This window comes from Drosophila sechellia, chromosome X (assembly GCF_004382195.2).
Source record: "Drosophila sechellia strain sech25 chromosome X, ASM438219v1, whole genome shotgun sequence".
In the NCBI taxonomy this organism is placed as follows: domain Eukaryota; kingdom Metazoa; phylum Arthropoda; class Insecta; order Diptera; family Drosophilidae; genus Drosophila; species Drosophila sechellia.
This window is the reverse complement of record NC_045954.1, coordinates 1,000,637-1,016,438: the sequence shown is the minus strand read 5'-3', so window position 1 is coordinate 1,016,438 and position 15,802 is coordinate 1,000,637. Positions and strand designations below refer to the sequence as shown.

The window sequence follows — 15,802 nt, the reverse complement described above, 5'->3', positions numbered from 1 at the left end:
CCTCCCAGCAGGGTCCCCAGATCCAGATCCCGTGCTCCTTTTCTCGCCCGCCCTGTCGATTAGTCAATTATAGACAAATGGCCTGGGAGTTGCGAGCGCGGTACAATGTAAACAAGCCATCAATAGCAGCAAGAGCGCAGGAGAACGGAAGGGAAGAGTGCGGAGAAAGGGTGAAACAGAGAAGCGGAGGAAGGGAGAAAGGGAGAATGGGGAATGGCTGACAGGGGAGAAAGCTCAGCAAGCGGCCTGGTTGAGATAAAAGAATTATGCATAGGCAACAGCAGGGCGCAGGGGATGGCAAGGCAAGCCAAGGCTGCCCGGGACCAACACAAAGGCGAGAAAGCAGCCACAAGCCGGTACGGAATCAGCGGGATGGGTTGGCCGAGAGGAAACCACAAGCCACACAGAGAAATTGAAAAAGAAATGCAAAAAACAGCAGCAAGCCAAAGAAAAAAGCTACCCACTGCAGGGAAAACGGATGCCCGTGATGTCGAGAGGTGGCAAGCGGAAAACTAGTCAGAGAAAAACAAGCAATCATTTTCGAGGAACTTAAATGGGAAAGCCCCAAGCAGACCAGATTTCAATGGGGAAGCGAAAACGCTAGCGTCAATTTCTGCATATCCTGTCGTTCAATATGCTCCTAGTCGTAGCTATGAACTAACTAGCAAATAACTCATTCGATCTTTTTCCAAAAGGCCTTGGCATTAACAACGTCTGCTAAGGTATGCTTTTGCCATGACCTTCAATCAAAACCCCTATTTATAGGACAACCCAATATTTTCTCCCCGTGGCGGACAAACACCTGGAAAGCACGTGGGTGGGGAAAAGGGGGTAATGGGCTACAAGTGATGGGTAGGTAGGATGTGTGGTCAGGACCACTTCAAAAATCCAGCCCCCTCCCTTGCTGGAAAGCCAGCCAGCCAAACACAAAACGGAAATCGGAAAACGCAGCAAAACAAAAGGCAGGCGTTGAAGCCAGCAGAGTTCCTCGCAGGACCAAGCGGTTCGGGGGCCATTTGTTTCAAGAAGCGAATTTGGCGAAGTCCTTGGCGAAGAGAAGTCCAAGGGACGCGGTCGGGCCGCTAAACAAAAGTAATACCTATCCGGGCCACATGGACAAAAGCCAAGAGAAAGGAACATCATTTTAATAGTTCCGATATTGCGACTACGGAGTTCTCCTGTAAACTACTATTATTGGTGTCACTTGAGTAGATCAAAAACTTCAAGGAATATCTACCCACCCACAAAGGTCTAGGCAATGGAGTAAGCTACTAGCTAGTAAATGGCGTCCAAGCAGAGACATCTCCCAGTTCGGGACATTACCATGCCCAACACAACTGAATGGAGGTGTGATATGGCCTGGCATCGACGACGCACCCTGGAGGACGAGTCTGTGCCGCCTTCACATGCTTCATCTTCCTTTGTTTCGCCTGTCACCTGCGGCCAAGGGTTTTAAATTTAAGCGGACTTGTGGGCGATCGCAGTCACACGATTTCCGCCAAGTGCCAGATGGAAAATGCGAAATGGGAAATGGAAAATGGCAACGGGGAAGAAGGCTCTCCTGTGCCAAATCTTCCTGTTTAGCCAAAATCCTGGCCACGATGCTGCCAATTGCCAATTGCAAATCGCCAATCGCCATGCATACAAAGGCAACAAAAGCTAGTTAATTGGGTAAAATGTTCGGCGGAAATTGAAAGCAAAAGCAAAGCAACACGCATGGGCGGCGAAAAAGGGGCGGCAGGGGTCAAACGAGCAGGCGAAATGCAATAAATATCTAAATTTCCCCTGTTGCCAGCCAGGCCATTATTTATCGATTTATGCAAATTTGCAGCGGACATTTTATCAATAAACAATAATAAATTAAAATCAACAATCAGTGGACTAAACAATCGCATCGTCGTCTCTTTTCCGCATAACGCACTCTCTCTTTCTCTGCCGCTTTTTCGGGTGGGCGGGGCGGCGGGCGTTGTGGTCACTGTCCAAATTGAAAACGAAATTTATAAATGCAAATTGTCAACGCCACCGAAAGCCAGCAGAAGAGCCAAAAATGCATAGCATTTTTCCACAAACATATAGTATATCCGGATAGGTACTTACGATGCATGCACACATGCATGTGACATGTGCATACCTATGTACGTATGCATGTGCAATGAATGTATGTATGTTTATCCGACGTGTATGCACCAACGACTGGCTATATGGACAAAAATGTGTGTTGCTCGCAATCAAAAATGAAAGCTGCGAGAAGGGAAAACGAGCACAAAGATACCCAGATACCCAGATACCCAGATACCCAGAGAATGCCAGGTCAGGTTCTTTTCGGCAGTAGGAACATCCGCTGGCCAGTGCGAAATTCGATTGCGAGATGAAAATCCTTGCCCTGCGGGGTCAAATAATTACTATGCCTAGAGATGTGTGCACACTGTTTCAAAAGCGCTGCCAGCTGCTTATCCTGCGGGCATGCACACACTGGTGCAGCTGGGAAAAAAGTGTTTTCGCAAAATTTTAATTTGAATTTTATTATCAGCCATCAGTCGTGGTGGATGGATTTACAATGCAATTAGCATTGCTCTGGATCCAAATGCTGCGAAGCACAGTTAATGCAATCGAAAAAATGAAATTTGAATTTAAAACGAATCGATAGGGTGGCCATAACTTTTATAAGTTTAGCACAGAAGGCTTGTATTTCAAGAAGATACACATAGTGGATGTTGCTACGTACAAATTACTATTAATGTGGAAAAGGTGCACTTTTTAAGGCCGCTCCTTTGTATTTCCAGTGGGGACCGGGGATCTTATGGAGCTAACGTTTTTGGCCACCTCCTGGACACCATCCGCATCCTGGCGCTCACCTGGCTCGTACCACTCACCACCCCCACGCTGCACGCCCCTCAGCTCCTGGAGCGTGACCACCTCTGACCGGAGCTATTTTTGCATACTTTTGTGCGACGCGCAAACAATTTGCATTTTCCATTTTCCATTTCAGCGTCAAATGAAATGCGCCCGACTGGCCGGGAGTTCCGTTGCGAAGTTGCGACCCCTCGTGCGGATGCTCCCCTCGCCTCGCTGGAGTGGCCCACTCCAGCAACCCACCAGGAGCTGCACCGATGATTTATTGCACTTTCGACGCTATTGATATTTTATTTGTTTGCGATGAAGTCATTAAGTGCGGGCCACACGCGTTTGGAAACTTTGTACACGGTGTGCATGGTGGGAGAAAAGAAAATCTCGTGTCATATTGTCATTCAGTATTGCCCTTAATCCACGCCCTTATGCACCATCTTCAACCATCTCGCCTCAAATGAACGTCTTAATTATGGCGTTGACCATGCGTACATATACATATACGAGTACGAGATTGCTCTGGCTCTGGGCGTCTATGAGAAATATTTAAATACTTTTCGAGTCACCAGGGGACAAGGCGTTCCGCCCGCTGAAGCTTAACTAACGCATAATTTAACTGAAAGCTGTCTTCAAGTTGGCGCACAAAGACCTCCAAGGACTCGGAGAGCCTGAGACTTGGTTTTTTTCCTGGTCCTGGAACTGTTAAATGCCAGCCAGGGGCGGCCGAGATGTGAGATGTGCTGTACGGTGGTTTTCAATCCGACACGACTTGAGACAAGTGCCCCACGGCCCCTCTCGCTTTTATCCTTTTTTTCTCTGCTCTCTACTTAGGTGTCCTGCAGCTGGTCCACACACATACACATATACATGTATGTGGCATGCATACATACATGCGTTTGTATGCATGTGTGTATAGCTGTGTAGTTTCGTGAGCTATTTGCACTGGCAGCTATTTGGCAGCAAACGCCGCACATAGACACTCGGCACGAGGCATTTGGTGGAAAAGTGAAAAGACGTGGGCCATTTGGACACTTTCCGGGCCAAGAGCTCGGCACAAATGCATTTGCTTATTAAGCTCGCTCTGTCTCTGTTTAAGTTTATATTTAAATTATATTCGGGGGCACAACAGGGCGCTTTCACCTGGCAAGTGGAAATGGCAAATGATTCGAGAAGTGCAAGTGAGCGAGCCAAGTGAGCCACAGTAAAAGGTGCCAAAGCAGGGCGTGACCTCTGACACAATGCCATTGCGATTCCGGGATCCTCGACCGCAGCTACAGCGAAAAACAATTAAAGCAGGACAACTACTTGCCAGGAGTCCGCCCAAAAGAGCCCCAGCCTCCGAGTCGAGTCACTCAGTCAGTCGCTGCGGTGATGCCTGGCGCGGGAAAGGCTGGTCACGCGGGTTAGGAGTGGATGCGACCCAGTTTGATTGGCAATCGAGGCGAGTGACAAGTGGCGTAGCGACCGAAAAAACGAATGAATTGGAAGCCTTTCAATAAATTCCAGTTTTTCATTTTCCATTTCTATCTATCTTTTTCTGGCACGCTCTTTCCGCCCTTTCCGCTTGCGGGAGGAGCTCGGGCTCTCCACACTTGACAACAATTTATGAGACCACCGTTGCCATCCAACTAATTGAAAAACTAAGCCTGCCAGTTAAGCCAAGCCAAAGTTTTCCCTCGAATTCCCCCACCGGAAACGTACACACACACCTCGGCTGCCACGAGGGCAGGAATGGGAGGAATGCTAAGGGCTGCGCGCAGGGCGAAGCTGTGGCAGTGGCAGTGGCACATGCAAACAAAACCCCAAAATGTTGCACTTAATTGCAACTATTGGAAACTTGGTCCTAATCCGGCTCCTGCAGCCAAATTGGTTTATTTTCTTGCCAAATTCTTGGGACACGTCCTCAGCTCCTCGTCGCCAGCCGAGCAAATACAGTGGGAATCCTGGCTGGGCCACACATACACACTCGAACACACTCTCACACGCACACTCACACGCACACAATCATCCCGAGCTGTCGCAACAATTCTGTCAATTTATGCATATCAAGCATCTTTGTTTGGTCCTTGTTTTCGGCGAGTCGCCCCGATTCCGAAAAATAGTGCTTTACTGATTGAGCAATTATGGAAATTGACATTTTATCTGCTCATAATTCGGTTTAATTGAACACACCCATACTCGGGCTGCTGGAATTGGGGCTTAGATGCCTCCTTTGTGCCTGATAATAGCCCCCATCGGTTTTCATCTCGAACATCCTTACGTTGGTGCTGATTGGCCCTAATTGACTTTTGGGTGTGTGTAGCCTGCCCAAGGAATCGATACCTTTGATTCCAAACAATGAGAAATTACTGTATGTGCTGTTTAACTTATCTTGCGATAAGTTACGAGCATTATCGACCATAATGAGTGCAACTATGTTGGTAATTCTTGCTGTAACGCATAAATAAAGCCCAAATTACTAATTGGATGCGAACGTATGAATTACTCGTACCTGAAACACAACCAATCCCAAAAAGTGGAATAAAAGTGGACAGCTCCGTTGAGCTAAAGGGGATTGGTTGCATACTTGGATGTACCCCGCTGATGGAAGGAACCACCCACACGCGATGCTGAGCACTCCCCAAAATACCGTGTACTCCATGGAAAGGAGCCGAGGCACGGAAACGCCAGTCTGTTTACAGTTTCGCAATTTTAAGCGAAAATCGCTGACGCAGCGTGTGTGACAGTGGCAGCCGCAGACCCCCGGTCTCCCCCCTTGGACGTCGAGTGTCTTTGCATAATTTTTAGACAACCGCACGAGGGCGACTTTAATGTCATCAGCGGTTTTGCCGCATTCCACCCACTCCTCCACCACCGGCAGAAGCCCCGACGACTTCCGACAGCTGTCAGCGGATTTAATGTGCAGTTTTAATCAAATTTACATCAGGCTAGTTAGGCGGCGCGCTATCACCGCAAGTGAGGCAAACTTTCCCGGTTAAATATGGGCCCTATTGGGGCAATGAACCGGCTTATTGCTGAAGGAACAGCCTCGAGCATTTGATGAAACACTCTTTTGGCGCCAAAACAGGCCTTTGTTGCGAAACAACAAGTGTGTCTAGAGCGCCGAGAATTGAAAAGTGCTTGGCATGTTAAACTTCGCCAGGGGAATTAAAGGTGCATTTCGGATTTTTAGGGAAAATGAAGGGAAATGTTTCGAAAAATATGTTAAAAATTGCATTGGCTGTGATGGCCCTAAAACCTTCGAGGACTCTGCGGCGTTCTAGGACATAGCAGTTTCTCCAAATCTCTATCTTTCTCCACAGTATGCAACCCGACGACCCCCCCCTCCTTTGAACATTCAGCGCACTTTCTCCGGAGTGAGCAGAGGAGCAGAGGTGTTTGCAGGAAAGTTTCGCCGACATCTTAATTTCTCACTTGTAAATTGAGCTGCGCCAGCAACCGCAAATTAGACCCCAAAGTATACGTACTTGTGGATGCCAAATATTCCCCGGAGTTCTCCTGCGGTTACCTAACCCCTCCACCATCTCGCTTTCTCCAGCCGCTCCCCCACTCACATGCACACACACACCGCATACACACATGCACGCACGCACACGCATTGGCACACAGACATTCATGCGTAAAACCAACATGAGCACAGAAGACAGAAGACAGAGGAGAAAGGTGAAAGTCAAGGAGACAAAGCGCGCTTGGAGTGTTGCAAACATGAAGTGGAAAGCTTGAAGAGGAGGGTAAGGGGAGTAGTAGAGTAGAGAGGCGAAAAGGGGACGAAGCTGTGTGCCCCAGCCCCATGGCAATTAAATGAAAGTGCGTGAGAATGTGGGAAATGGGCAGGCTCGATAGAATCCTTTATCGACTCCTTCGACATGGCGACAGCTTGCCAAATTAAATTCAAAATCAATTAGTCAGAGCATTAGGAGTTTAATTGAAGGTCTCAGTTGCCGGCGGTTTCACCATTGATATCCAACATTGAGTCATACTCGTTTAAAAAGAAATGCATCGCATAGGTAATCCATAATCAAAGGTAATCAAGCTATGAAGTGGCTATGATTTTTGCCAATACAGTCGCATTTATGCCGATCTCCATTAGTACAAGTACAGTGAATCCTCTGCAAGCATGTACGCAGCCCGGCCTCAGTTGACCCCTTTTAACCCCTTTTGAGTTCTCGCATAACCCCTAAACAAAGATGCATTCAATCTGTCAGCTGCTGCTTCGGCTGAAATTTCCCCATGGGTCCCCAGTCTGCGCTTTCCCTGCAACCCTTTCAACGCACCAACCTGCAACCCCACCCCCCACCACCCACTTTCTCCATCCCACTGTGCCCCCGATGCGGCGCGCTTTTCACACCGTACCACGTAGCCAAACATTTGCAAATGAGCGTTGAAGCGAGGGACACCAACAGGCACAGTCGCCTCAGGCGAAAACTCCACCGAAGCCTCCTCCACCCTTTCCAAACTCTTCTACTCTTTTCCATTTCCCAGGGAAAGGGACGGGAGTCGGAATGGAAAACGCGTGCACAATTAGAGATAGTTGCGGCGTTTGCCGGGCCAAAATTGAAATATTTAATTAAGTTTGACAGGTGCAGGCGGCACTTCTTCTTCTCTTTGTCTTCCGCCGTATTTGCTTTCTTAATTTCTGCATTCAATGAGAAAGTGGGTCATTCAAAAGAGGGGAAAATTTAAATTGGCAATAGGCTGCACCAAATACATATACCCGTATGCTATGGAAATGGTCACAGTTTGTTAAAAGCGGTTAAAGTGCAACACTGCAGGGGAGGGGCATTTCCCACTTGGCTGCCCTGCACTCGACACCCCTTCCAATTTATTTCCACCCAAAACGAGAGGGGCCAATAATTTGGCCAATGACGTGCAATTATTTGCCAGCCAACTTTCTGTGGCCCTTAACCCCTGCCAAACCCGCGCCCCTGCTTTCTAGCAATAGTTCGCGTGGCACGTACAAAGTTTGTCTGCTCCTTGCGAATCGCCGAATGTGAGAAATGCTGCGAGAGTAGAAAATGGCAGCGGAAAAGTCGCGAACTCGCGAATGATTCATGGCCGCTGCAATTTAGCTGCCAACTTGCGAAAAGTACCGGAAACGCATTCATTTTCCGCATTTTTCACATCAATAATGGACTGTGGAGGGCGCGGAGGGAGCGGAGGGAGCGGTGGTCGCAACTTGGCGGACTCGGCGAACTGCAGTCCTAATTAAGTTTGCAACATTTATGACTTGTTAGCCAAGGACTTGCGACGGGTTAACTACTCAAAGTCGCCGATAATCTCGGTGAGAATGGGTTAAGTATTAATTTAGCTGCAGGCTGGATGCGATTTCGCGGGGTATAGACAAAAGGTACCCTCTAATATAGCATATATTTCTCGGCTTAAATTACTTCCAGTACTGAGGAAGAATATCCCGAAGAGGGATTACCGGACTGAGCCAAATAAGAGCCCGTCTATTTCATTTCACGCTTGGTCTACCTTCAAAATGGCCTCCATGAGACGCACGGACGGACGCCCAGGCTGAGTCCTTGCTTTCGGGTTTTCCCCCGCCAAGGATGACAAGCCCCCACCTGCAGTCGCCTGTGAAATGATGACAGTTGCGGTTTCACTTTTTGCTGTCCGCCCAAGACTGCCCGAAATCGCAATAGCAGAGGAATGCCCCATTCACGGATGGCAGGGTAAGCATGCAGCTAAGTCAACCTCATTTTCCTACGAAACTCAGCGACTTGCTGGACGGATTCATTATTTTGTCACCCATCTCGAGGTCAACTCTTACCTTTTTCTACAATTGAAGAAGCAATAAGATTTTGCTCAGATCTCAAACTGCTCAATCAAAAAGCTAAGTATCTAGGTTTGGTATTAGTTTTCATGACATTCGAGGATGACCAGGATTTTCGAAGGCTGCAGCAAGTGAAGAACCAATGAAATAAGACGGAAAATCATCGCAAATTAATTTGCTTATCGAGCTGCCACGCTCGAAACTGAGTCCAGCCAGCCAGTGCCAGGCAGTGCCAGGCGGTGCCAGCTAAGCCCTATTTCTCCTACTTTCTCCCAATATCTTCTCTTCCCCTCCGGCCATCCAGCCATCAATCCCTTTGTCTTTGTGTTTGGCGATAAGAGACGCGTTCGAGTGACCCTTCAACCGGCGCAGCTTTAGCTTCTGCTCCGGATTCGGATTCGGATGAGGATTGCGTTGCTCTCTACAAGTATATTCCACAGTTTCGGTTGCTACAGCTATAGCTTCTGTAGCTGCTGCCGTCCGATAAGCGCAATATGGTGCGACTGCACTGAGAGAAATGACTGCCTGCCAGACGCTGAATATGGAATTAGGAATGTGTGCGAAAATGTGATGATAACGATCAGTGAGACGGCTTTAAAGGTTCTTAATAAGACGTTATCTGGCCGTAAATTCACATTTTCTGCTACTGAAGTCAATCAAATTATTGACAGTGCACCTGGGATGACCCCAGTCGCCGTTCATATTTCAGGCTTGTGTTTATGCAGCTTAACACTTTGGGCCCCGCTTCCTTAAACCTCTTTCCGCAGACGCCTGCCCTTCCAGATCCCCGGAGTTGAAAAGGGAATCCGTTAAGCGGCTTATGCTGGGCGGCAGTCCGTCCGTCCGTCCGGTGCAGAGACTCCGTTCCCGACTTTGCAAAGTTTATTAAACATAATTATAAAATATCAAACAAAAAAAAGAGAGAGCAGAGGATGTTAGGCCAGTCGGGCAAGCAAAGTGGCCATTAGCAGGCTCGCAGAGGTCCAGGTGAGATGCAGGGATACGGATGAGCCGGACCCACTGGTCAAGGGCAGGGCTCTGCGGTGCTGCAGCTTGACCCTGTCGATATGGGGCTGGCAGGAGGACTCCTTCCTAACGTACCGGAACATGGACTCTACGATATTGCTGGGAGTGATCGTATCGCACTTCTCCAGCAGACTAACGGTGCACGTCTCGAACGCGTAGAGGTCGACGCACTGCTTCGGACCCAGGACCAGCTGGGGCAGATCCCACTCCGGGCTAATCGTCTTGGGCAGATATCCGGCGAAGGAGGAGTTCAGGCAATTGGCGATGCCTTCGCGACTCTGCTGCAGGCACTCGGGGCCCTCTTCGGCGATGAAGAGCGCAATCTGGTCTCCGTTCTTGTAGCATATGAACTCCAGCAGCTTGTCCGCAATCCTCTGCAGCACCGCGTTGTGGGTCTTCTCATCGGTGGTCAGGCAGGGCAGGAGCGCGTCGTTGAAGTTCTTCAGGCAGGTCTTGGCCTGCGGCAAGCGGAGGCAGTACTTCTCGAAGACCACGTCCAGGTCGCCCTTGGGACTCGCCTCCTCGATCTCCGCCTGGATCTCCGTCATATTGGCCAATCCGGAGAGGCATTCTGCGAGGTGCATGCCCGCATCCTCGATGGACTTGCTCAGGTCAGAGGCGTTAATTGATCCTTTTGGCAAATGGCCATTGGCCTTCTCGCACTTCGACTGCAGCAACTTTTGGAAGTCGGCCAAGGTGACATTGGTGTTTTGAAGGCCTTGGGGCAGATAGTTGGACCTCAGCTGGTCAACATCCACGTTCTCCAGCAGCGAGGGATCCAGGGAACCAGCCAAATCCACGGATCCAAGCACGGCGTGAACCGCGAAGGCCAGTAAAAGCGGACAAAGCGACCAGCTCGACATTCTCGCACTGACTGGCTGCACAATGCGGAGAGCCGGAGCTCGCAGCCGGGGTTTCTTATCTTCAGGGTGTGGGGTGGTGTAGTGTGGGTAGCAGCACTATCTCCCGATCCGCTGGGGCGACGGAGGGGTCAATGTCTGAGATTAGGGCGGCCCACAAAGCCAATCTACCGCCTAATTCGTGTATCGGTAATCAGTCGGGGTAAACAACCATCGACACAGTACGAGTATGCCGTCCGTATGGAACATCCAATGTGGCAGGAAACTAAGAAAGTGAAAGCTGCATCGGTATCGGAACTATCCACAAACTATCCATCAGCGCAAACACACATTTTCGTAGGGTGCTACCCAATCGAACGATTTAGAGTTCTTTTGATTAAGTCCAAGGTGTAACATTACACAGATAAGTTGCAATGGACTCAGCCAATCAAAGTCTCGGGGCTGTCTGGCCCAAAACGGATTAAGTTGCGATTATAGCTCGATTGTATTGATTAACTAGAATACCTACCTACCTACGTTTGATGTGCACATAAGATGATAAACCTGGCTGCAGTTCAAATAGGGTCATTGATAATAAGTTGAAGCTAAAGCAAATGGGAATTGGGTTCGCTGTTATCAAGGGAGTTAATGTCGGGCACATTAAGACTTTCCCGCTTCAAAAGAGCGTGAGATCGAGTAAGTAAGGCAATCAAGCTGATAGCAATCTAACAGTCGTCGCCGTTCTTTCTTGATCGCGTGGGATTATCGTCGAATCATGTTCAGTAATCCTAATCAGATGAATATACATATATGTAGAATCTTAACATTTAGCAGCTGCTAGCTGCTGGCTATCTATTGCTACTGAAATCACTCGAAAGTGCTCATTAATACATTTTCTACACGGGTCAACCTTCATTCAAAAGGCTTCCTCTGCAGCCAGCATGCCACCCACTATGCGGGGTAGAAATATAGCAACACTTGAAGCACGACCATCCAAAGAACACCGACAGCAACTAAAAACAGCACAGCGGGCCAGAAAGTAACAATTTATCTTCGTTTGTTGCGGAAGTTGCAAGCGCACTAAACAACATCGGAAAGGGGCGGCTGGCGGGAGGGGCGTGGCGAGGCGAGCATTGGGTGCCTGCCACAGCGAATTCTCGCTTAAAAATTATACCGAAAATTTCAGCTAGCGGAGCCAAAGCCAAAGCGGCGAAAACGGGGGAATTCACAGCAAATTGAAATGAAGCGCGTGGCAGGGATTCCTAAAAAATGAGCACAATTAATTGCTGCTCACTGTTTCGCTTGTGGGCGTTGCCAGGGGCAGCACTTAGTCGGCGGCAAGGGGTGTGGCAGCATTAGTTGGCTGCAATGAGCTGGCATTTCTGCATTTGTCCAAGGTAGCAACACATGCTGCCAACGTGCAGGTGGATATTCCTCTGCTGAAACGGGATATTTAATCTATCAATTTCGTACTAATTAAACATTTGGGCCACATTTTATGAAGTCCGATGGACGGAATTGTTGTCATTGCCAGTGAATCAATTTGGGGAATTAAATTCTCCGCAAAACTAATGTACCATAATGCTGCAAAATCCCTTCATTTTAAATAAATGACACATGAAATCTGGACATTGGGAGGCACACTTGTGGCATTTTCAGTCCGTCGGTCGTCAGTTATAGATGCATAGATGGGGCTGCACAAGTGGGTGGCAGGATGCAGCGGATGTTTGGCGACCGCCTAATTGCAGCTGCCAATAGGGGGAGGGGTCAAACAGAGGGGCGAGGAGCAGGCGGATGCCATTTGCCAATTGCTTTGCCATCGCTTCCGTTTCCGCTTTGCCGTTCGCTCATGTGTGTGCGATGCGATTGGCCAATGATAATTAGCTTGAGGGTGGTAATAAAGATATTTGTTGCTGGCAGCAGGAGCCTAAGCATTTGAAGGTTTCTTTTGCGTGCAATGATGTCAAAATCATGCAGAAATGTGCTAAACCTAATTTGAATTCTTTCGCTCAGATGGCTGAACAGCGACCAATGGCTCAATTCGTAGTCAATGCGGATGTACGAGCTGAAGCTGTTAGGTTATCCACGTTGTCTAGCTATAAATGGATTCACTACCCAGTTTCGAGCTAGCACAATCTTGGGAACTCCGTTGTTCGTCGCCCAGAAGCAGAATTTAATAAACTCGATTATTAAACACAAATGAGAATTGCAGTTTATCGAGTCACAACTTTGGGCCTTCAAAGAGGGTCTTTTTGGGTGCAGAACCCACTGTTCAAGCCCACTCACCACGATTTCAAAAGTGCTCCATGGGAGACGAGCAACAGAAGAGTGGCGAAAGAAATGCAATAAATAAAACAAACCGCAAACAAACTTTTGTTAGTCGCAGCATCCGAAAAGGGGCCCAAAATCCATTAAAGCATTTAAGTTCTATCCGAAGGACTTGGAAATGGTACAATTCGTGGATCGATTCGCCGATACAAGGATGCGCAAAATATAAATATATTAATATGAGAACGACTAAGATGGTTAAGCTCGTGTTTAAAAAAAATTCAATTCGACTACATATTGCGAGCTTAGTGCAATGATATGTTTCGCTTCCCTTTCCTTCGCTCGAATTTAGATGGATATTTTTAAAATCAACATGGAATGTTTGAATACTCGCTGGCCGGTCCTTACGTTTGAGTACTTCTCAAGCCCCGGAGGAAGTAGGTCCTTCTTGCTGAAGGATAAATCTGTTAACCCCAAGCATAAGCCAATAAACAATGGCAAAGGAAAAGAAAACAGGGCACCCTTTTTACTCCTTTTCTGGGTAATGCGAATTGGTTGACTGGCGCTTAGATAAAGTCAAATTATTCGTGCTCTGTTTGCTCGTGTGTTTGTTTTTCCTTCATGGTGTTTGTTTGTTTGTTTCTTTTTGCGTTCGTTCGTTTGCTTTCCCTGGGTTCCTGGGTCTCTGAACTGGCAAAGAGAAACTCTTGCCTTCTGCCACGCACACCTCACCTCACCTCACTCCACTTCAGTTCACTTTTCGCCATCTCGCATCCTTTCGAGCACTCGAGAATTGACTGACAGTCGCTGTGTTATTCTTGCTGTTGCTGCTGATATCCTGCCGCAGGAGTGGCAGTGCGAAGGGGCATATACTCCCGTCGCGTGTGTCGATGATTTTTTACCGAACTTTTCACTTTGATTCCGTTTGAATTTCCGCAGGTCTGCACAGCAGGCGCTCTGCCCGCCGCCTCCTCAATTCAGCCTTTTCCTTCTGATCACGATGCGGTATTCAATGAATTTGAGGAATATTTCCCAGCGTCTTCGACAACAAAAGGGACGGTGCTGTGGCTTCGGTGGGACCCAGGAACTCACACCCATGTTTGGCTAGCAAATCCGAAACCAAACGAACATTTCCATTGCTTGTTTGATACCCCCTTTTACACCTGGAAGCCTGGAAAGCCCGGGTAACCTAAGGCGGCTAACAATTCACAATTCGACTGACCAGACGTGAAACATCGGCGCATCCGACTTTAAAATGGGCAAGGGTATCCGATAGTCGAGGCACGTTGAATCCCTGATTTTTCCCACACGCGGCCGCTAAATTTACAGGGCGCACGCAGTGGGCAAAAGTGGCAGGGAAAGTGGACGAGGTAGTTTCAAATGTTTGCTCATGTAAATCGAGCAGACCGTCCCGCCTCCCTGCTGCTTCTCCTCCTGGGGGGAGTTTATTAACGTTTGGCGTCGGCGCTCACCAACATTTTCGACTCGATGACGGCAAACATTTACATTTCGTATTCAGCTTGTTGTCATCGGTGGCTCGATTGCGCTACACGGCTTAGGTGACGGAAGTGGAGAGTCCGTCTCCCTGATATCCTGATGCCCCACCATCGGATGCCAAGCCTTACTGGGATTTCCTACGACTAGCGTCTGACTTCAGGCTCCCATTCCCCACTGATAGCATGCGATTTCTTACTTTCTACGAGACTGTGCAGTACTAACCTTTACTTCACGACGACGCCTGGCCCAAGAACACACCATCATCTCCTCCGCCGATTAGATATCCGTCGCTCCAAGTAACGCACATTAACATTAACATTAACACTTTGATCGCACTAAATGTTTGTTTAAACAAACAATAGACACGCTACAATAGAACACAGTTATCACACTTTGTATTTCGGCAGTGCTGGAACTCACACTTACCGCACACAAAAACGCAGTGCTTTCGATGAAGAGATAAGACGAAACCAGAGCTTTCTCACTGATAAAGCTTGCTCCCTCGATTACAATAATAGCTGGATCAAAAGCCCAAAACTGGTACAACCAGTACAGCACTAAATGATAAAACGTAGCGGTAAACTTGAGAAATGAACATATTGACAACACCTGCGAGGCCTAGGCTTGCACCTCCATCAGAATCGCACCCAGATATCGCTGGTTCGTTTTCAGCCATGCTGTGGCCTCATTATCATTGCATTATTGTACGCGCCGTACACAATGCCAGTGAACTTTATTGTCTTGCCGTTTTCAGTGTTTGAGCTGCTTCTAATAAGACCGTATTCCATGCTCAGTTAATTCAGTTTCCGTAGCCGCCTGTGCTGCACCGCCGAAGGGGGATGCACGTGCCCGCGGCGTTCCTCGCGAAGCCCTTGTTGCAGTAGCATCCATCTGGGCATCGGATGTGCCTGACCAGACAGGGCTTTCCCAGCGTGGCGCACTCCGTTTGGCAATCGGGACCACAGGCCAGGAAAGTCTCGTTCGCCGGGCAACTCCGGGGCGCTAGGGATTGTCAGAAGCATGTTAAAGGGGCGTGTGGCTGGGGATGGGGTTTCTCCCAGGAATGGATGCACTTACTGATGGGAATCTGCGCTGAGACAGCGAATACCAGGCAGCAACCGCTGATCAGCAAAAGATAGTTTGAGCGAAGCATCGTCGAGACTTGCGGAGCATCCAAACTAAACTAAATCGATGAGCTCACTGCTACCGCGCTTTTATACCCACTGTGCGGAGTGGGCAGGAAGGGTATACGGCGAATCTGAACATTGGCGTATGACGAAATTTCAGATTTCGTAGGAAACTTCACGGATTTATACATAGGTTACTTTTACACGAAATACATAAAATTATAAACACCAATAGGGCATCGAACTCCTACATCCTGGACTTCCCTCGCTCGAAGTTTACCACTTATTTTGTTGGTCCAAGATGTAGATTATCGATTTTACATACAATTTGTTGAACTTATACGTAATATAAAAACAGCGCGTAGGGCATCCAGAAGTCGACTTCGCAGAAGATAAACCACTAATGGGGAATTCACTGTCAC

General features: G+C 48.3%; 2 protein-coding genes and 1 long non-coding RNA gene across 6 annotated transcripts in view; all 3 read right to left on the bottom strand.

The window, feature by feature from the left end:
* Nucleotides 1–14,673, bottom strand: part of LOC116801996 — a 32,660-nt gene extending 17,987 nt beyond the window's left edge. For all 4 annotated transcript variants that reach the window (XR_004362399.1, XR_004362397.1, XR_004362398.1 and 1 more), the window contains exon 1: nucleotides 14,476–14,673. This is a non-coding gene — a long non-coding RNA (uncharacterized LOC116801996). The remainder of the gene's footprint in view (nucleotides 1–14,475) is intronic.
* Nucleotides 9,488–10,528, bottom strand: LOC6615942 (27 kDa hemolymph protein). Its single transcript, XM_002040273.2, has one exon. It carries the CDS (start codon nucleotides 10,510–10,512, stop codon nucleotides 9,559–9,561), a length of 954 nt encoding a protein of 317 aa, XP_002040309.1. The 5' UTR covers nucleotides 10,513–10,528; the 3' UTR covers nucleotides 9,488–9,558.
* A 158-nt stretch (nucleotides 14,674–14,831) lies between the features above and the next one.
* Nucleotides 14,832–15,447, bottom strand: LOC6615941 (venom serine protease inhibitor). Its single transcript, XM_002040272.2, has 2 exons — nucleotides 15,331–15,447; nucleotides 14,832–15,255 (listed from the first exon to the last, which is right to left on the bottom strand). Exons 1-2 carry the CDS (start codon nucleotides 15,404–15,406, stop codon nucleotides 15,053–15,055), a joined length of 279 nt encoding a protein of 92 aa, XP_002040308.1. The 5' UTR covers nucleotides 15,407–15,447; the 3' UTR covers nucleotides 14,832–15,052.
* Between the last annotated feature and the right edge of the window lie 355 nt (nucleotides 15,448–15,802).